Here is a 21,241-nt window from a genome sequence, read left to right as displayed (position 1 = left end):
GCCTGCTGTCCTGCCTGCTGTCCTGCCTGGCTCCCGGCCTTTGAGGGGCTCGCTTGGCTCAGCTGGCTGCTCCCCGCAGGGCATGCCGAGCACTTGTGGAAGAGACCCCGGGGCCTGGGTTTAGTAAGAGCACCCAAGGTCTTGTTTTAGAGCAAAGTGTGGATTTCATGGGTTGCAAAAGAAGCAGATAGGAGACAGTCTCCTCCCTGTGCCAAAAGGTTCGCTTCAAGCCTACAATGATGCTGGATGCTGCTGTGTGGTGCCACAGCATTGTTCTGCAGGCTGCATGGTGTAACCCAAGCCGGCCAGCCTTCATGCCAGAGTCATTTCAGATGGCTGACCAGTTCTTCCTGTGCTTTTCCTGCCAGTGGGGTTAACCCTTGCTGTTCCCCAGCTAGCTGATAGTCTCTCCCCTCTAATAAATGCTTGTCCAAGAGCTACAGAGTCACGCAGTGTTTGTGGTGCTGCTGGGCTCCACGTGTGTGAGCTGCTACAGCCCTGCCGCTGCCAACCTGCATGCACGCAGCACATGGCAGGTTCCCACAAAGGCACAGCCGCGCCACTAGACGCTTACAGTCCAAGTCTAAACCCTGGTTTACTCCAGAGGCAACACCAATGGCACCTGTAACCTGATTGACCTTCCCTGCCTTCCTCAGGGGCCTTTCCACAAGCCTGAATTGCTGCTAATTGCAGCCTTCATTCAGCCCCGTGTGTGTTGGCTGCCAGCACAGTGCAGGGCAGGCTTCTGAGCGCGCCTGCAGAAGCACTGCTGTCCATGTGTCCCAGTGTAGTGTCCTAAAATGGTGCCAGCAATTTCATCTGCATCTGCATCAAGCAGGGCAAGTGTTGAATTTGCATCAGGGAGGCTGTGTCGGATGTCAGCCAGGCCAGGGCAAGCTTCTCAAAGACGAGCCAGGGGAAACAGCAGCATACCCTGAAGAAGGATCCCTGCAGCAAGAGCAACTTCCCAGAGACTTGGAGTAAAACATTTACTGGTTTGGGGGATTTTGATAATCATGTTTCTTTCTAGCGGCAGGGCTGTTCTGTTCGGTGGGTGGATAGCAATGCTGATGATTTATGAAGTGGACCTACAAGAGAGCAGTTAACACTGGCCTGTGCTTGAATATGGAGTTTTATCAGAGTAATTAGTCCTAGATGTCTGCTCAGGGTTATTGAGTTAAAGGGCTGTTAGTGAAGATTAATGAAAAATTAAAATCTAGACATTTATTTACATCTGAATGATAATTTTTAATTCAGGTCACATTTTATTTCCTTGTGCTGCTGTGCCATCAGTCTGAGGGTCTGTATGGTGCCTGCTATGCCTGCTGAGAACAAGTCCCTGTGCGCAGAGTGGAAGGAAGTGCAGGACAAGGTGTGCAGAGAGGACAGGGTGCCTTTGCTGAGATGTAGCTAAAAGTTGGCTGTCTAAGCTGTTCCTAAAAGATTTTCCCCATTTGTACTAAGGAGTGCTAGAGGACAGTCCTGAGCCACGGATCGCCATCACCAATGCTGCTTTATGTTTGTGTGGTCCTTGGCAGGGCTTGGCCTGGATGTTCCCAGGCATCTCCTGGCGATGGCTCAGGATGTCTCACTTGGGGGCAAAGTGGTTTTAATAGTGCGGGGGGCTTGTTCAATACTAGTTGGCCATGGGGCAGAGGGCGGACTGAAGCAAGGCTCATGTACTGATACAGGTGTAATGTTAAGTGCTCTCTTTGGTCAGCAGGATGGCAGTGCAGTCTCCAAGGGGCCATTTACCCACCCAGCCTTAGGCAGCAAACAGGGATTAGTTGAACAGTTTTCTGACAGTGCTACCCACTTTCTTTCTTTTTTTAATCTGTGGTGGATGCCTGGACCCTTTTATATTGAATGCATAGCTTTAGAAGGCTAAATTTTGTGGGGACAAGTACTGTCCAAGGAGATGGACAGTCCTCTCAGGGTTTAAAACCCCAATGACAGGAACAGGTCACCAGTGTCACCTTGTGAGTCTGCTTCAGGCTCAGAGGATTTACCAGCAGAGCTGGATGCTGGATTTGCTTTGGCTTTACCTTGTGGCTCTGCCCGCCTCCAGGAGTGTGTCGGAGGCCGATGTGTGGATGAGATGAACCCATTCTTTACCCCTACTGTTAAGCCGCGCTGTTGTGCAATGTGGGAGCCAAGGCTTTTACACCTGGTTGAAGTCATAAAGCAAAGCATAGCTGCTGCTTGGCCTGGCCTGCCACAGGGGGCAGAGACCGGTCAATGAAGAGCCACTATCTGTGGTTTCCGTGTTTACCATAATCCTTGTTTCCTCCAGCTCCTGATGCAGATCTAGCACGACAGATCTTTTCCTTTTTTTGTGATTGTAAGCTGGCTTGACTTTTCCACCCAAGGCCGTTATGTTTGTCCCGGATCAGACCACAAGTGTATCTAGCCTGGTGTTTTTGCAGTGGCCAAGAACAGGGCCCTAGGGAAGGGAATTGAAACAGGGAAAACCTGCGGTACATAGTTCCTGCATGCTCTCCCAGCCTCCGGCCCCATGTGGCACAGGCACTTACAGACCTGGATGTGGTTTCTGTGGATTTACCAACCCTCAAAAGACATCTGTGTTGTTATTTTATCTGTTCACCCCAAACCCATGAAAATTTTAGTGTCCACAGCATCCTGTGGCAGAGTTCAACAGCTTATCTCCACGCCATGAGGAGCAGTGTCTTCCTTGTTTGTCACTGCAGAAACAGTGAACATTTGATCATATCCCTCTTCTCCAAACTATTAATAATTTTATAGATATCTCTTATTTCTCTTGAGTAATTTCATTTTATTAAATAGTTCTTGGTTTTTGATGATTTCCTCTGCAGAAATCATACTTTTGACCACCTTTGTTGCATAGCTTTTCTAGCTGGCAGCAGAGGCTGAGATGGGACCAGAACTGCAAACAGCTTTGGAGATGCTGGTGCACTGTGGGGTTGATACAGTGGCAAATTAATGTTTTCTTTTTTGTGTACTGTACTTATTTACTAATAACTCATAGCATTAGACTTGATTTTTGACCAATGTGGGGCAATGAGCTGCTATTTTCCTGAATAGTTGTGGTAAGCTGAAAGCTTGTTATTTTACATGTAAAGTTAGGATGTTTTTTACCATGTCTGTAACTTCATGCTGATCTGCACTGACATACATCTGTCATTTCCCTGATGAGACTTGGAAGGTCCTTCCATAGATCTTCAGAGTTAGGCTTTGCCTCTGTGACCCTGAGCTCGGAGTGTCTTCCGCTGCTTTTACTGATGTGGTGGAGGAATGCATTGATGTGGGGTGGCAGTGAGGGCAGGGCCTGCATCGCTGGCGTCACATGGGGATACTAGCTTTTCCAGAAAGGTGACAGGTCAAAGTTGAAGTGCAGATCCAGGAAGCTTCCTGGAGGTAAACCTATTTCTGCTGAAGTGCTTGTGCAGGTGAGAGCTAATAGGAGCTCTGCCACTGCTTTCCTTAAGAAATGCTCCTGGCAGCTGTGGGCTGTTGGAAATCTCACTGATGGAGAAATGGTGCCGCTTTCTGCCTCTTCCTGTGCTTGCTCCTGTGCTGCTCACTTTCACCCTTGTTCGTACATTGTACTCCTTTGTACTGGGACAAGCATTATTCTGTCTACTATTTATTACCTTAATGAGGTTAGTTTTCAGCCCGGATAACTCCTGTGTGAGTGCTTGGGATAGGAGTGTGTGTAACAGCAGGGAATGTGCAGCTGGGAGTGAGAAAGTATCACATCCAACTCAGCCAGCACGCACTGCTCCAGCATCTGCAGTGTTAGGACAGTTTGGGACATCCCTGAGCAAGACCCAGTATTTGTTTAAATGGCTGAAGCAGAACAAAGTGTAAGAATCCAGATTGTGACAGAAGCAAGGAAACTTCTGTTTTAATGAGAGCATGGACATAAGGAAAGACTACTTGTAAACCTTGTAACAAATGGGCAGCAGAAGAAAGAGGACCTGAGGAAATCCTTGAACAAATACTAGCAACAGGTACCTTTTTGGGTAACTCAAAAAACCTGGGAAGTTCCAGCTTCCTTCTGGAACATTATCGGATAGTCTGAGGGCCAGAGAGCAATTTCAAATGCAGCTTTATTTCAGTGGGATGTCCAGCGCAATGTTGAAAATAGGCCATGGGACTAGCTGGGCAGCAGTGCATCAGAAGACCGTCAGGTCTGCTGGGGAAACCCAGTAGCAGTGGGTTGGGGTCCAGTATAATGCCCTACAGCCTTTTTTTGGCGAATCAAATGTGCCACTGTGGCTTCTGGAGTTGCTCCCCAGCAGCCTGGAGCCCTGCACTTCAGGATGATTAGCAGAGCTACTGCTTTGTTCTGAAATACACTTCAAACACGAAGGCAGCAGCCCTGCTGGTCCTAGAGAAAAAAAATTGGGGCATGCATTAGAAAGCTAGGAGCACACACTTATATGTTGAATGCTGGGGATAGCTAGGACTGTGTGGGTGCGGATGAGAGGTGCATCCCTTTGTTCTCTGCACCGTTGAACTGTACACCGGGAGTTACTAGGTGGTGGTTTGCTGCTTAGTGTCCCCACAAGGCTTTGTCCTGCAGCCACCTTGCTGTTTTGGCCTCCAGACACTGGTGCAGGTGTGAAGTGTAGCTTCTTTTGGGCCTCTACGCTTCCTTTTTCCAAACTGCTCTGTCCTAGCTTTTGAGATCTGCTGGGAGTCTGCTGAATTGTGTTTGTCTGCCAAGGCTGAGCAGGCACCCACACACAGGCTGGTTGCCTGCTTGTCCTTTCATTTCTGTCCAAGGCAGAAAACAGATGGTTCAGTAGCTGCAGTAGTTCAGGGCGTTCAGTAGTTATGGCAACTCCCCAAGCTGTTCTTGTGGCAGGCGTAAGGGAGCTAAAAAGCTTTCGGTTTAGCACTTACAAACTTCATTGATTGAGTTCTCTCAGGAAGAAAGTCGCAAGAACGACCGGTTTCCTGGCTACTGGGTCCAAAGCTCGTTGTTTTGGGAGGGCCTTAGGAGCAATCCCCATTTTCTGCAGGGTTTGTAGGGACCTGTGTGGAAACATCTGAATGGCTGAGCCAGGCTTTTGGCCAGGAAAGCTCAGAGCAATCAAAGGAGTGTTCCTGCAAAGGAACTGGCTCGTATGTCCTTCCACCACTCTGTTAGGAGAATGGAGTATCCTGTATCACGTGGGGTGCAGAGAAACATACAGCACCCTGTAATTTTCCTGCCAACTAGGATATACGAGTGCCCATGTGGCACTCTGGTATAATGCTAGGAGGAATGTGAGGGTTAAAGCTGCCCACGCCTTATGAGCAAGATGATTCAGAGATGGTTATGGGTACTTGAAGCTGATCTCATTAGGTGTATCATACCAAGGATGCCTTTCCCAGCTCTGTAGATGTTGCTGGACAATAAATTGTGTTGGTTTATGCTTTTGGGTACTTAGCCCATTTGTAGTGTGGCACTGGTCAGATGTGCAGTGTTAGTTCTGTCTGACCTGCATAGGCGCTTGGGATGGGACAATACAAGAGCTCAAGAAGATGATGAGAGCTCTACTGGATGAGAGTGAAGGTTTATCTACTCTGTATCCCACCTCCAGCAATGGCTAGAAATGGACTGCCAGGGAGGACAGGAACAGGGGGAATGTGCAACAGTGCAGGCCAGAGGATTCTCCCGTCCTCCAAGTTTTGGCTCAGAGACTTGTTGAGCTCCTAGCTCACTAACCCACTCCTAGTGGGTCCCTGTCCCTGTATGTATGACCTTGAGGGTTTTTTCTTCCATAGATTTGTCTAGTTGCTGCTTTATGAACCCACAAGGACTTTTAGCTTCCACAGCATCCAGCAGCAAGGTGTTCCCCAGCACAATACCACATACAAGCAGAAGCAGAGCATTGAACAGAGCAAGCCCAACCAGAGACTCCTCATTTACGTTCCTCCTCTAATACTCTGGTTTTTATACTGCTGTTAACACTGAACCCATGTCTTCATAAATACTGCAGTATCCATGAGGAGTCCAAGGCCTCTTTCCTTGAAAGGGGCAATGCTGGAGAATTGCAGATAAAAACCAATGACACCTGGGTACAAAGTAGAAAACACTAACAGACAAAATGCTGGCCTCATGGCAGGATAGTTGGGAAACTTCAGTTAGTCTGAGATTCTCCTGAAGTTTAGATCCTGTGGCTTTCAGCCAGCCTGTGGGTGGTTCAGCTCCAGGCAGCACCTTGATGCTAGCACAGGTTATGTGATGGTGACAGCCATGGCCCCTAAAGCCCTTGCCATGCGGAGCTTGGTGGAGGTGGGAGGGAGGGACTGAGAGGTGAAGGAGGTGGAAGACCTCCACATTCAGCAAATATTACAAAGGCACCACTGAGCTGGGGCTGCTTTTCCCATGCCATCCGCAGGATGCTGCCTATTTTGTGGCTCGCTGGAGAGATGCCCACATAGTGTTTGTGAAATCAAATGTGACAGTAAAATCTGTTTCTGAGGACAGTACAAGTAGCAGCATGGGACACTGAGTTAGAGAAGAAAAAATCTTCCTCAGCTTTGATTCTGCTGCAGAATGGGGCATTTTTCTTGAAACATTGTGAAGAAGGCAGGAAGGTAGTTCTTGAGGTTTATGATGGGATGAGGTTCCCAGTTGTCCCACCAACTCTTTTGCTTGTCTACAATACATAAAGATGAGTTGCTGAATTCAAATATAAGTCAAATCTAGAGCTTGTCAAAATGGGTAACCTGTCTGCTGCACATACAAGGTATTTTTTGGTACCTGGCAGATAGGAGCAGCATGCTGATGGGCTTTGAAAGTAAAAATCCATTTCTGATCAAGAGATCCGGAGTGCAGGTAACATCCTTCTTGCCATGGGGGTCCCAGGGCAAAGATGCCACCAGCTGCAGGGCTCTGTATGGCACTTGTGCAGGTTACCACCGTTGTACATTGCTGGAAGGAAGGTGCTGCACCTAGTCGCTGAATGCTCAGTCCTAGTCTCAGCAAGCCTCTACTTGCAAGTCTTTCCAGGGCAAGGCAAACAGTGATTTCAAAGGGGAGCCAGAGGAGTGCAGTAGCAGCTCTGTAGAGAGAAGCAAAATCTGGGCTGTGCACAGTACAGCAACAGCAACTATGTCTGCTCAAACCCCAGTGCTGCTCAAAGCATTTGCTGTGAGCAACTGGGGGTGGCTTTACGCTCTGCTTCTTTTACATTGGCCCTGCCAGATCTGTGTAGAGAAATTCCTTTTATAATGCCAGTAGCAGAGCAGCACTGAGGAGTTTGGTGGATGATTGGAGTGTTGGCGTAGGGTCAGTGTGACTTGGTGACATGCCAGATCCTCTTCTGCATCTGCAGAGTCTAGTGCAGTCTCCCACACTTGCTGTAGAAGTTACTTGGTTTCTTTGTTTTAGTCTCCTTGAATGTTGTGGTTGCTGTGGTTATTTTTGGCTGCTGTCTCATTATTTCACGTCTCTAGTCTAACATTGTATTAGTCAATGTTCAAACCACTTCCAGATTGTTTAGTTTGTTCTGACTTTGAGAATTTCCTCTCCCACGAGATGCAGACATTTCTGAGACAGTTCATCCCTCAAAGTACAGACATCCCTAAAAGTCACTTAACATTTTGCCTTTGTGTTCATGGGGTGAGGGAGGGTGCCCCTTTCCCCACCCTGTGTAAGCAAACACATCCTCTGCCTCCCTTCAGCTGCCCCAGGAGGTTGTTAGGTGCCTGCAGGTGGTGTGTGGGGTTGATGACACATGGTGGACTCTGGCTTTTATTTAGTCTGAGTATCTTGTTTTATACCTTTTTTTTTTTTTTTTTCCCTGGAGTATTTTTCTCCCATTCCCATGACTGTGTATCATTGTGTGGGGTCAAGAACCAGGTGCTGGAAGGAACTCATAAAAGGCAAAATCAAATTAAGAACAACTTTCCTTCCTTCTGTCTTCAACTGACTGAAGGCTCTGGCCACAGTATTCTCATCTGCTGCAATTTGTGACACCCATGTCCTTTTTCTATATAAATGGCAGAGAAATTTTGCTTTACAAATGAAGAATGACAGGCTGGACTCCCTCCAGCCCCATTCCACCCTGGGGCAGGGAAGAAAAATCCTGCTGATGCTGTCACCACGTTGAGCTGTGATACAAGCATGAATCGGCAGCAGTGTTACCACATTTGAGCATGACATGTTCACACTCCCTTGCATACGTGTACAACACCAGAAACCCTTTAATTAAAACTGCAGATGTATATGCACATGGAGCAGAATCCAACAAACACATCTAACCTATACTTCAGATGGAATTAGAATCAGAGCGTATTGTAATCATCCCCCACCCACCCCAGTCCTGCTTGGCCATCTGGGACGGCTAAGAGGAACCCCCTTGCTGCCCCAGGTTCTGCTGATGTAGGTTGGAGCTGTCCTTATGCCTGAAGTGACTGTCAGCCTCCTAATGCAATTTGAATACATCCTCTGGAGACCTGCATTGCCTGAGGCTCCCTTTCCCCAGGTGTGTGCAAACACTCCCAGCATTGTGCTCGGTGCAAAAATACAGTTCCCACGGGTATTCTGAGTAAAAATTTAGCAGAAAACAGAACAGGGAGGATCTAAGCTCACCCCAGCATTTCGAGAGATGGGAGTGAGTAGTACCAGCTGTACATCCCATCCGTAAGAACATGGACAATAGCCCCACTCTGCTCCTCCCCTGAAACTAGACTGCCTTTCAGCTGAGGAATGCAAAACTCTTAGCCTGTGTGGATTTGACAGTTCGAGGACCCCAAGGACACCAACTACAACGGCACAAATTACTATTCTTATCTCTGATTATAGCTGTGTTTGAATCTATTGATTTTCTATTGCCTGTGATGAATGCTTCTCTCCAGAGTCTACTGGAACCCCCTACAGGTTCAAGAGCAAAAGAAGAAATGAATAAAAAGTGGCTGTAGGCCAAAGCAATAATAATTCTCATTCATATTTAGGATTGGGTAAGGCTGAAACTTAACATGTATGATATGACGTTACCCTTTTGGTGATGGGTACTGTGGAAGACCAGCAGTGCTGTCACTGGGGGCTCTGGCTCCCGCAACCACTGTGAGGGATGTTGCATTATCAGTGTAAAAACACAAGCAAAAAGATTAAAAACCCCAAAGATTAAGTGCAAAATGTGCTCGTGAGAGATTGCAGTCCTCTAGCACTCAACAGGCATGCATGGCAGCTGGCAGCATTTTTATCTTGGCATTGCAGAGAAGGAGTGGGTGCCAGCAGTTATTCCCACATGAACGTGTTGGGGACATCATGAAACCCTGAGTAGGGGGTACCTGTGGGACTCCCACCAACCACCAAATCCAGAGCAAGGAACACTACATTAGGGTAAGATATTTCTGTGCGTCTGGAGGGGAACAAAGTCATGGTCCTAAGGAGTGCTGGCAGAGATTATCTGTGTAGGTCTCAAGCAGTACTCATTTAATTGCTGTTCTGAAATAAAAGATGGTTAACTCCCAATTCATGAAGTGTTTCAGCTAGCACAAATGTTTCTAGCTAGAGGGTTTTTGCCCCTGTGTCCAGCTGTGAATTGACTGTGTGTGTTTTGAGCATATGAGATGATGCAGTCCCAGTAGAAAGTTACATCCAATGATGCTGCTAAAGAAATGTTTTCATAAAACTAGATAATGATGAACAAACTTGAATGTGCAGAAAAAATCATATTTAAGAATGTGAAGGGTAATTGAGAGTTATGAAAGTACTACAGTAAATATCCTGAATACTGAATTCTCACAGCTGTTTAACAGGATGCCGTGGCCAAAACCACAGAGAGTCAGAGGAGCCCTGAAAGGCAATCTGTACTAAACAGAGGGAAGATGCAATTGATAATGATAAACATAAATAAAGCTAGGAGATACACACACTTGTTGAGGAAGACCAGAAAACGCAATGACAAATCCATGGGGAAAAGTAGAATCAGAATGAGTCATTTAAATAGTGAATCCTGGTAAATTCACTGCAGTGTTTGTTAGTAAGTTACTACTTTGAATCAGTTGTGTGCCATGTTTCTCTTGTGAAACTGGGTTTTGGCTTGTTGTGCCATAATAAAGAACCTTTTAGACCAGACAAAATCTTTTCTCCGTGTAGGTATTTACCAGGCACACCTTTTGCCTTGATACTTGCTTTGAACAACAGATGGTTTGAGATTCCCCAGGCTACCTATGTGTTTTATCAGAAAAGTATTTTTTCAAGAACTCAAATCCTAATGGATGTTACTGTGGCTTGTGGCTTAATGCAGGATTTCCCTTGTTCAGGTAAAATCAGGGATTTCTAAAGAGTTTTAAAGGGTAAAAAAGCACTCATGACTGCTTTCCCAAAGCTTTCCTCAGCTTTTCCCAAACTTTCAGCTTGTGTTTTTGATGAGTGGCCCCTGGAGGGGCATCATTCCCAGGGGAGACGACTGCCATCCAGGTATCTGTGCCTGAGCCCATGTCAAGGTTCCTTTCGTCATCAGTGGGCAGAGAGTATGATCCCTCAGAGGGTGATTCCTCTTCTGAAAGTCTTGTCTCTCTGGGAAGGAAGGATGAAGACATTTGAGTGTCTTTTTCTCTTTGAATCTAGAAGACTCAAGAGCAACTTGTATGTGTCTCTCTTTCGCTCTTCTGCGACTTAAGCAAGGTGAGATGCATCAGACTTGGCTGTGTAAATACACAGGCCGGTACTGCACGCAAAATAATGTCAGTTCTACTGTCCTACTTCTCGCTATTTCCTGCTGATAGAGCCAAGAGGGGCTGCCTCGGAGCTGCAGCAGTGCATCAGCTGCTTCTGTAGGTAAGATTTCTGCTGTGACCATTGAAGCCTTTTCAGTGTTTCCAGGATACAGCCCTTCAGTGTTGATCTCAATTTATTACTTGGTTCTGCTTAAGTGATCTTTCCTTATTACATTTGCCACTGCAATGGGGTTTTTTTGCTATTTGTGAAAATTATCATCCTCTTTTCTTCCCATTTTTTGCTGAAAATGTAAAATAGAGCTCGGATGAGACCTAGTCACTTTCCAAAAAGAGAGAGAAATCTGAAGTCCATACATCCACGTCAGATTGTTCAGTACCTTTACAAGCTGAGCGAGTTATTGCCTTACCAGATTCTTTTAACAAGTCCTGTTTAAACATCACACAACAATATTAATTAGCCGTAAGAATAATAGTCCCAGTGTCTGAATCCTGCACTGTTTCTCTGATGTTTTGGTATCAGTGACAGACTGGAGAAGAGAAGTCATGAACAGCCAGAGTAATTTTGGTTGGAATTACCCCTGGAGGTGTCTGGTCCAACCCCTCACTCAAAGGACAACCAACTTAAAGCACCCACTACATCTAACATCTAAGATAATATTTTCTATTACCCGATTCCCCTCAGTCTTATAAATGTGCACTTTGTAATAGTAACTCATCTAGGTTCTGTTTCCAAGCACTGTGGTTAGTTCTGGCTATGTCAGGAAGTTAAAGGGCCTTCTGCTGGAAGACTTTTTCTCAACACGCTTGCTTGTAGAAGCTGGGGGTCCCACAGCCTCGCTGGGACCCTGCGCCAGTGCTTGATCTCATGGTGGGGAAAAAAAAAAAAAAGCCCTCTTATCTACTTGGAATTTTTCTTCTTGCAGCTTGTATCTTTTCCTTCTTTCACTGTGTGCCTCAGAGGAGAGCCTAAATCTGTCTTCTCTACACTCTTCCCTCCTTCTCTACACCCTGGGTAGCTGCAGACAGCAAAAGGCCTTTGCGGAGCCACCATGTGGTGAGGAGCCTGTTGCTTGGGCAGCAGAGCCACCCCGCTCCCGGCTGGTGCAGTGCTCGGGGCCACACACAGCCCTGTCCCCCAGCACTGCAGCAACAGCCTGCTGGAGCTGTGGTCTGAGAACCAGCGTGGATGGTGGAGCTGTGGTCTGAGAACCAGCGTGGATGGTGGAGCTGTGGTCTGAGAACCAGCGTGGATGGTGGAGCTGTGGTCTGAGAACCAGCGTGGATGGTGGAGCTGTGGTCAGAGGACCAGCGTGGCTGCTGGAGCTGTGGTCAGAGGACCAGCGTGGCTGCTGGAGCTGTGGTCAGAGGACCAGCGTGGCTGCTGGAGCTGTGGTCAGAGGACCAGCGTGGCTGCTGGAGCTGTGGTCAGAGGACCAGCGTGGCTGCTGGAGCTGTGGTCAGAGGACCAGCGTGGCTGCTGGAGCTGTGGTCAGAGGACCAGCGTGGCTGCTGGAGCTGTGGTCAGAGGACCAGCGTGGCACACCAGCCCTGCTGTGCTGTCCTGGGGACTGGGTTGCTTCCGCTTCCCAGCTGGCGGCCAGCGCCAGGTTAACCATTAACTCCGAGCCCCGAGGCCTGCTGAGGACAGGGCACTGTGAAGCTGCTCACTTTGGCCTTTCCCTGTGACGCTCCGGTGACGTCTCTTGAGGGGATCCTGCTGGTTCCTGCTGGCAAACAGCTGTACAGTAGGGCCATGGCCTATGGGCAGGTGGCCCTGGAGGGGGATGCAGTGGTGGTGGCGAGGGTGGGACGGGCGTGCGGCCCCGTGCGCAGGGCGCTGCGGTTCCGCCAGGAGCCCTGGCAGTGTTCCTTCCGCTGCCTGAGGTGTGTGAGGCCACTCCAGGAGGGCTGCTGAGCCCTCCCAGGGCGAGGGTGTCCCTCGGCACAGGGGTCACAAGTGCCTGGTGTGCACTGAGTGTCGGCAGTGCCCCCCGGGCCCGCTGCCCACAGGATATGAGTCACCTTCAGTCAAAGGCTTGGCATGGGGGCGCGCAGCCCCCCGAACCAGCGCCAGCTCCCCCCGCATCCTGCTCCTCGCCTCTTGGCACTGCGCAATGGGAAACTCCCGAGCGTTTCCTCTGCACAAAGCGCCACAGAAATGCTGGAGACCAAGTCCTGCTTCAAAGCAGACAGCTTGAACGAGGGTGCAGGCCCCAGAGCTGCAGTCACCTCCCTCCCCTCAAGCCTGCAGCAGCCCTGGCTCACGCGGGGGATGCGCCTCAGGCCCAGAACAGGACGATTCTAATGCTGTGCACCAAAGAGGGACTTCAGATTCTGCCACCAGCCATGGTGGCTGCTCAGGTCCCTCTCCCTGCTACTCCCTGCCAAGCACAGAGGGGCTGCTGAAAAAAAAAGCCCTGCCACCTCCGAGCTGGGCTGGGAAGAGATCTGCATTTGGTGCGTCAGAGTGTACCGGTGCGTTATACCCGCTGCTCACTGTCCGCAGCAGCAAGTAGGAGAGGCCTGAGCGTTTGCAACTGCTCGTCTGGGTGGGCAAGTGGGTGGCAAGCCAAGGGCAACGGCAGCTTTTGAAACAGGAGGGAGAAACTTGAAGCTGCACCAGCACAGTGTCCTTGGGATGTGACTACAACCCAGGTGGAGATTTCTGCTGAGCAGCCTGGGCTGCAGGGGAGACGCTGGCAGCAGCTCTCACACCCTGTCTCTGAGCCAGTGTGGGGGCACTTACCACCCCCCCCACCCCCCAAGTGGCCACCAGATGGCTGGGGATTGCATTTCTCTAGTTTCCAGGTCTTGCTTATGATTCCTGAACCTTCATTTCTAAGGCATCTTCAGAAGACTGGTGTGCTGAGAAGAGGTGTTTGCTGCGTGGGCACGTACGTGGGACCCCAGCCCTGCACGTGCACGAACCTCCACGGCTGAAGAGCTTGCACGTGGGCAGCTTGTACCGGCTGTTGAGGAGTGGGGTGAGGGTCCGCTGCTCGTGCAGACACTGTGCAGGACAGCAGAGGAGGGCACTTCCTTCCCTCAGGTGTCGGGAACAGGCTATTTTTGGAAACCTTGTATAACCAAAGTAAATGCACCGTGGCTCCTCTCCACAGTTTCACTTCTCCTAATTTAGCACTCAGAAATGTGTTTAATTAAAAAGTTATTTATATAAACGTTTATAGTCGAACTTATACAGTGAGGATATTCATATTCTGAGCTCATATATTGATTTTAAGCATTTTTTTCTTTCAGGGTGAGATTGCCTCTGTTCAAAGAAACGGTTACGTAGCAGGAATACACAAGGTGTTGAAGACCTCACTATTCACCCAGACTAAGCAAAGCTTTCACCTAAAAGGAATAAAAAATAAACATGGCAGAATTTACAGGTTACAAAGAAACCTCAAATCGGCACCTACGATTCAAACTGCAGAGCCTTAGTCGCCGCCTTGATGAACTGGAGGAAGCAACCAAAAATCTGCAGAAGGCTGAGGATGAGCTGCTTGACCTCCAGGACAAAGTTATCCAGGCAGAAGGCAGCAACTCCAGTATGCTGGCTGACATTGAAGCCCTGCGGAAGAGAGTGCTGAAGATTGAAGGCAAGGATGAAGAAATTAGGAAGGCTGAAGAGCTTTGCCGGTTAATGAAAGAAAAACTTGAAGAGGAAGAGAGCCTCACCCGAGAGCTGAAGTCAGAAATCGAACACCTTCAGAGGAGAATGGCAGATCTGGAGAAGCTGGAGGAGGCCTTTGGCAGGAGCAAGAACGACTGTACACAGCTGTGTCTCAGCCTCAATGAAGAAAAGAACTTGACCAAAAAGATATCTACAGAACTGGAAATACTTCGAGTGAAAGTGAAAGAATTGGAAGCATCTGAGGACAGGCTGGATAAAACCGAGCAGAGCTTAACGGGCGAGTTAGAAAAACTGAAATCCTTAGCTCTGAGCTTTATCACGGAAAGAAAACATTTTAATGAAAGAGAAAAGCAGAATGAAAAAATAATCCAGGAGCTAACACAGAAACTAGAACAAAACAATAAACTAAATAGGGCAGATCAAACTAGAAATGCATCCAACTTGCTAGAAAGGTCATCAAATAATCTCCTGGACAGAAATGATTTGAGAATTGAAGATGACTTGACTTCTGCCTTGCCCTCTAAGGAGACCAGGAGGAAGGGAAGTGTGGATTACCTGAAACATGTAGAAAATGAAACCAGGAATAAATCAGAAAACCAAAAGAATAAAAATCAGGAAGACAACAAAGTGAAAGATCTCACTCAAGAAATTGAGAAACTTAAAACGCAGATCAAACGTTTTGAATCTTTAGAAGAGGAACTTAAAAAAATGAGAGCCAAAAACAATGACCTGCAAGACAGTTACTTGAGTGAACAGAATAAAAATAAACTCTTAACAGGTCAACTAGAAGAAATAAAAATGCAAATAAAGAAACAGAAAGATCTGGAGAATGGAGAGGTCGAAAATGAAGATACAAGCTTTTCGAGCAGGGGAAAACATGACAGACCTAAATACAGAGGTGTCACAGCTGATCTGACAGTTGCCAAGCACAAGCCAAGGGAGCTCTCACCACAGCAGCGCCGAGAAAGAGCAAGGAACAGAGATCTCTCTGGCAGTCATGACAGCTACAGCCATGGGGGTAAGCAGGTGCCCAGTCCAAGCTTAATGAGCAGAAAAGCAGGAAAAGCATCTGGTGCATCTGCCCTTTCAGACACTGCTGTGACAGACACAAAAAGACTGGAAGAGAAATCTTTAGTTTCCACTTTTTCTTCGAGTCAGAGGGAAGGCTGTGTCACCCAGAATGAGGGGAAGAGATCAAAAGAGCAGCCGTCTGTTCTCAGCCGATACCCTCCTGCTGCACAGGAGCAGAAATCTTGGAAAGCACCTTCCAAACCTGTTGGTGACACAGGCCTGAGATCAAAGGCTGAAAAACCATCTCATGTGCTCCGTGGCAACTGCCAAACAGGTGCTGATGCACGGGATGAAAAGTCAAGCAGAGGAGAATCAGTGGCTTCTTTGACTGAGAAGCTGAAAACAAGTCAGGCAGAAGTCGGTGACTGCTTGGGGGACACGGTGCTTGCCAGGGGCCATCACACCTCTTCCAACGGCACAGCTTCGGCGTACAGGTACCACCTCTCCTCCCAGGTGTCGGCTTCAGACTCCGCTGGCTGTAAAGCAGAAGCAGTGAACACTTTTGCTGCATCACACAGACAGCCCTCGGAGGCAAGGGCTAAAAGAGCAATAATCTCCCAGGAAAAAGAATTTGCAGACACATCACTTGAAAGTGCAAATACTTCAACACTAGCGAAGGTTTCCCATCGCTCCACGAGTCAGGAGGACATTCTGCAGATCCTCACAGGCCTTGATAAAGAAGACATGGAGCGGTCTTCAACTTCAGCAATGGATCATGTAAATGCGGGCTTAAAAATGGACTCCAAAACCATCCAGAGTAATCAGGAAAAACTTAATTCAGATGAAGAATCAGGAAGAAGCAAAAAGCCAACCACTCAGTCAGATTTGGAGAGAAGAAAGAAAGTTGGCTCCAAGCAGTTCTCCAATTCCAGGGGAGTTTTTAGAGCATCACTTTTTGAAAATGACAAAAACATTCTAAATGATGAAGACTCCACCAAGTGTATAAAACCATCAGATGCCAGCACTGGAGGATTTAAATCCAGGAGGCTGTTCAGCCCGAGAGAAGCTCTGAGATCAAAAGCTGTCATTAAACCTGCAATTGTTGAAAAGGATATGAAGGCAGTCATGGGAGGAACTGTTTCTGAGGCAGAGTCAGAAAAACAGAAGTCTGTTTTTAAAATGGTAACAAATAAAATGACAAGCAGCATCACAATCTTCCCTTCTGAGCCAACAGCTCCGAGGACCAATGCAGATATAGCAGCAAAAGAAAGGCATGTTACCACCAGCAACATCAGAGTTGCTCCAAATGAGCCTTCACCAATAACAAACAATCCCCCCCCACCCTTTGAGGTATCAATTAATAAAAGTGCTCTGAAATTATCTGAGGCAGACAGAATTGGAGAGGCAGCACCGAGAAGTAAAGCAGAAGCAGTGGTCTCCAGAAGCAGCATTATGATAAAGACTGCTGAACTCACAGAGAGGAATATTGAGCCACCTTCGGAGACAATCAGCTGGAAGAGCCATGGCTCTTCAGATGTAGCTTCCTCTGAAACAAAACATGTCACTGTGAGAAGTTCCTGGAGAGCAAGACAAGGCTTACATTCCCTGGAGGACTCTCAAACCAAAGTGGAGAAAAGTGCAGCTTCCAGTACTACAAACATGTATAGGTCCTCGGTGGACCTCTCAGAAATGGAAGGGAGCGGTGCAAGAACAAACCTTCTGGAGCAGACCTCAGCAAAAACCAGTGCCACGGCAAATTCCTGGAGTGCCCCTGAACTGGGGTCTCGGAGGACCAAAAGTAACTTAAGTGCATCTGAACTGCTAACACGCAGGAGCTATGCAAGTGATCCTACAGCGGCTTCTGCTTGGCACCGGACCACACCACCTGTAAGTATCCTATGTTAAATGCTCCTATCTTTCAGTTGATGAGGTTTTTCAAGTTGCCTGTTAGTTGTAGGGTGCCTGATTTGAAATTCTTACAGCTTAGTTCCTGAAGTGCTGCCCTTGCCCAGCTCCTGCTATCCTCAGTGGAGCATCTGTGAAGTACCCGATTTAGACTTCTTGAAATGAGATCCATCTGCTTGGGTCTTGTAATGCCATATGAGTAACTATGTAGTAGCACTTGGTCTTGCCAAGATCAGAGAAGACATAGTCACAGCTTATGTAGGACACGGTATGCTTTTCAGAGTGGCTTTGCATGCTGGTGCTGTCAACTTGGAGTAGTAATGAAAAAATGATGGAAAAGAGCAGGTCTTCATAGGGCTGTGCCTCAGGCAGAGCTGTAGCTCTAATGGCAGCTGTAGAAACGGAGCTGCTTTTGGCAAGAGCTGCATGGTTTCCCCATGTAAAACCAGACTCTGGTCTGGAAGCGCTTCCCAGGCATCTCCTAAACAGATGAGTGGTGGCTGGTTACACAGGGCTGCTCCCTCCTTGGTCTGTGTCAACACGCCACCTGAAAAGAGGCAAGAGCCACAGGGGTGGCCGTGCTTTTTTCCTATTCCTTTGGCTTTTTTCCTGTTCCTTTGGCTGGTTCCAGTGAGGGGATTCCCTCCAAGCAGGTCTGACGTATGCAGACAGTTGGTCTGGTGAGCTCTACTCGCCCCTGGAGCTGCAGGCCTGGGCGTGTTTGGAGCACGCTCACTGGCACCAAGTGCCCCTCCAGTCCATCAAACCAGACGCTGGTTCCTGCCACAGCCGCTGGTCTCCTGGAGGAGCCCAGCTGAGTAATCTGGCAGGGCTGGTGGCAGAGGGGACAGATTCATAACCAAATGCGTCAGGCATTGACACGGTTGAGGTGGTGAAGGTGTGAAAGCAGTTTCATATTTGCAAACTTCTCTTCCACTTCTCTGGCGATGAGAAGGACAAAATAATTTGCACCGTTGCTTTGCTCCACCTGGTGTTACGGAGCGCAGGTTAGCCCTCCAGCTACATTTGGACACTGAATCCATCAGCTCCTGGGCTCGGGTCACTTGTAGGGCACAGACAGTCTGTGCTTCCCTCTTGATGAATCCAGGCAGAACTCACTGATATGACTGAGGTTGTCCTTTTTTTGCATAACAGCAGCTTATGTGCTTGGCAAACACGAGACCCATCACTGGGCCTCCCTTTATCCCAGGAGCTTGAATTCACACCTGCGACCTTGAGCCTCACTGCTGAAGAGGTCTCCGCTTCATCCGGGCTCATGTCGCCAGTCACGGAGCCCTAAAGGTTGGGCGCTCACGTAGTTCTGTCCCGTCTTCCCCCAGCAGCCCTGTCAGGGCTGAGCGTGGCTCTGCACTGTGTTCTGCAGGGGGTCCCAAGGTCATTGTCACATCAAATTTGCCAGCTATGCAGTGTCCCTGCAGCAACAGCTGAAGTGTCCCTGGCAGAGCAGCCTTACCTCTGAGTGGCCATCCTGGGTATCCCTGCAGAATTAGCTGGTCTGCAGTGCCAAGCTGGGAAGCGGCCGCGTGGTTAGTTCACGCAGTTAGTTGGTGGGCTGTGGAGTACTGAGGTAGGTGTCTCTCTCGTCATATTTTGAAATAAAATCACCCTGAGACCACATAGTCACAAACCTGAATCCTTGGTCATAAATTAAGTATATTTCTAGCTTGTAAATGAGGGGTGTGAAGTTACCCTGAAAGACTACAGGTACACAGATATAGCAGTTATACCAAATTATATGCATTTGGGCAGCTCAAATTATTGCATGTGCCCTTGGGGAAAAAAAACCCAAGTACCTGCCTTTGAAAGGGTATCATTATAATATGCCTCATATCACAAATTTTGTGATATGATTTGCTAGGATTTGTGTGTCAGTTAAAGGTGTAGCTGTTTCTCTGGCAGGAGGCTTGGCATTGGTCTGTGCTGACTTTGCATATTCAGCTTTCCTGTGAAGGCATCAGTCACCTCTTGCCAGCTCCACTATCCAAACTCTGAGATTGCCTTAAGAATCCTGTTTGGGAAACACAGGATCTGTGCTCGTTTTGCCAAAATACATCTTCCTCTCCTCCACGAAATACTCGAAATACTCATGATGCCTAACCATTTGCTGCAGCACAGCAGGAGGCTGAAGCGAGCTGGAGGTTCAGACCCTGCCTCAGCCTGTCCCTCAGGACAGACACAAACTGAGCACCTGGAAATAATTCTTGCAAGGAGATGCCAAGGAACAAGGTGTCATTTCAGCCACCTATTTTTATACCGCTGATGTAGGCAAATGTCCCTAATGAAGCTACAGCAGGTATGGGTGGCTCTGAGCAACACTTGTGCTACAGAAGCGTCAGCTTCTTGGAGGCTGCTTTGGGAGGCCCTGGAAGCGGTAGGTGCTGATGGATGGATGGATGCTGCAGCCTGAGGACCAGCTCCCTCTGGTGCTTGCAGCTGGCCTCAAGCAGTCATTCTGCTGGGCTTCGTGCTTCAGGTTTTGGAGCTTGCATTTTTCTGGTGTGAACTTGGACTGCTGAAAATCTGCAATGGCAGAATTAGTCCAAAGGCACTTGCATTAAATGCAAGATGAATGGCTTTAATTCATTTTTCTTGTGGCTGTGACATTAATACGAGTGGAACTGGGCTGTGGGCTGCATAAGTTAGGTAAAAACCTAAAAGTTGGATCTCTTTGAGTGAAGCATTGTGTGGCTTCGTATGGTGGGCTGGTCTCATGGAAAAGAGATCCTGGGATGTGCTGCCTCTCCCCCCTTCTCTCCTCTGCTTTAGGGATGAATATAAAGTGCATCCATCACCATTTCACCCTGGCTGACTCCACATAAGCTTCTCCTTAAGCAGCCAGCTGCGCCACATCGATGTTCTCATCTTCCCTTGGACCTCAGTAACTTTGTCCAGTGGTTCTCTTCTGTGTGGATCCTGGGGGGGGTCACAGTCTGTTCAGAGCAGCTGCCCAGCTGCTTGTCCTGTGGACATGGAGCCATGAAGCATGTTGAGCTCCACACTGACCCAGCTCTGCTGTGGTACCAGGAGGTACTGGTTTGCGTTGCTGACATATGGGGAATAGCCAGTGTCACGGCTCCAGCTCAGCACTTGACCTACTCTTTGAGACCAGTGTGTCTGGGTTGCTAGTCATCAACTCGTGCTGCCAGACAGCAGAGACAGACTGACACTGTCGGAGGCCCAAGGGGATGGAGCTCCTGTATGCTCACCCGCTGGCCTCATCTCTAAAGATAACTACTGTATCAGAAACACAGAAGTGCCTAGCTATTGCTTAGCTGACCATGTCCTTCAAGATGACAGCCATTCATTAAATTAAAATTATCACCTGATTTTTCTGAGCAGTCTGGCCCACCATGGTTATCTCTGACCCATGTTTGGCTGGAGGTCCCTGTGGGACCTGTCCCTGTGTTGTGCCTATTCACCAATGTGCCGCTGCTGCTCACGTCTTACTTCTGTTGTAGGGTTTGGATCACAAGGGGCAGGCCAGGTCCAGTGTCTGCTGGATGTCATCCACAGCAGGCCTAGCTCAGGGCAGATGTTTGCCCATCCAGACCCACCAGATGTCACAGCTTCTTTCTGAGAGCCCATCAAAGCCTGGTGTCCATCTCAGAGATGCTTTTCTGCCAGGCATGGGGGCTGCTGTCTCTCCCTTCCCTGCTATCCCTTTTGCCACAGGGCAGGGACCAAATCTGTTCCACCAGTGCCTGCACCGTGCGGTGTTTCAGCAAACACAATGCCACCCCCAAAGCACGCAGAGCTGATGAAGCCTTCAGTAGCGCCGTGCAGCCGTTGCACTTTGCCCGGTAGCTGATTATACCAGACCTAAGGCATCTGATTCCCGGGTATTATCCTCTAAATGTCTCTGCAGACATTCAAGAAAACATCAGGCAGTTTAAAAGTGCCATTTAGATGCCTATAGCAGGAAAACCAGTGTAGACTCTCCCGCATCACATCCTCGTTGCCAAGAAAATAGGAAGATTCAGGTTGATGGCCACCCTCCAT

General features: G+C 48.4%; 1 protein-coding gene across 2 annotated transcripts in view; it reads left to right on the top strand.

Annotated features, from left to right (window-relative positions):
* Positions 1–21,241, top strand: part of LUZP1 (leucine zipper protein 1) — a 34,780-nt gene that overhangs the window by 10,667 nt on the left and 2,872 nt on the right. The window contains exons 1-2 of one of the 2 annotated variants that reach the window (XM_037378993.1): positions 12,140–13,652; positions 13,927–17,203. In XM_037378993.1, the coding sequence (XP_037234890.1) occupies positions 14,045–17,203 (3,159 nt within the window). In that variant the 5' untranslated portion in view covers positions 12,140–13,652; positions 13,927–14,044. Of the gene's footprint in view, positions 1–12,139; positions 13,653–13,926; positions 17,204–21,241 lie in introns of those variants that run through there. The other variant, XM_037378992.1, reaches the window with a different exon arrangement.

Source organism: Falco rusticolus, chromosome 3 (assembly GCF_015220075.1).
Source record: "Falco rusticolus isolate bFalRus1 chromosome 3, bFalRus1.pri, whole genome shotgun sequence".
NCBI classification, from domain to species: Eukaryota; Metazoa; Chordata; class Aves; order Falconiformes; family Falconidae; genus Falco; species Falco rusticolus.
The sequence above is the reverse complement of the archived record's forward strand: the minus strand, read 5'-3'. Positions and strand labels throughout refer to the sequence as shown.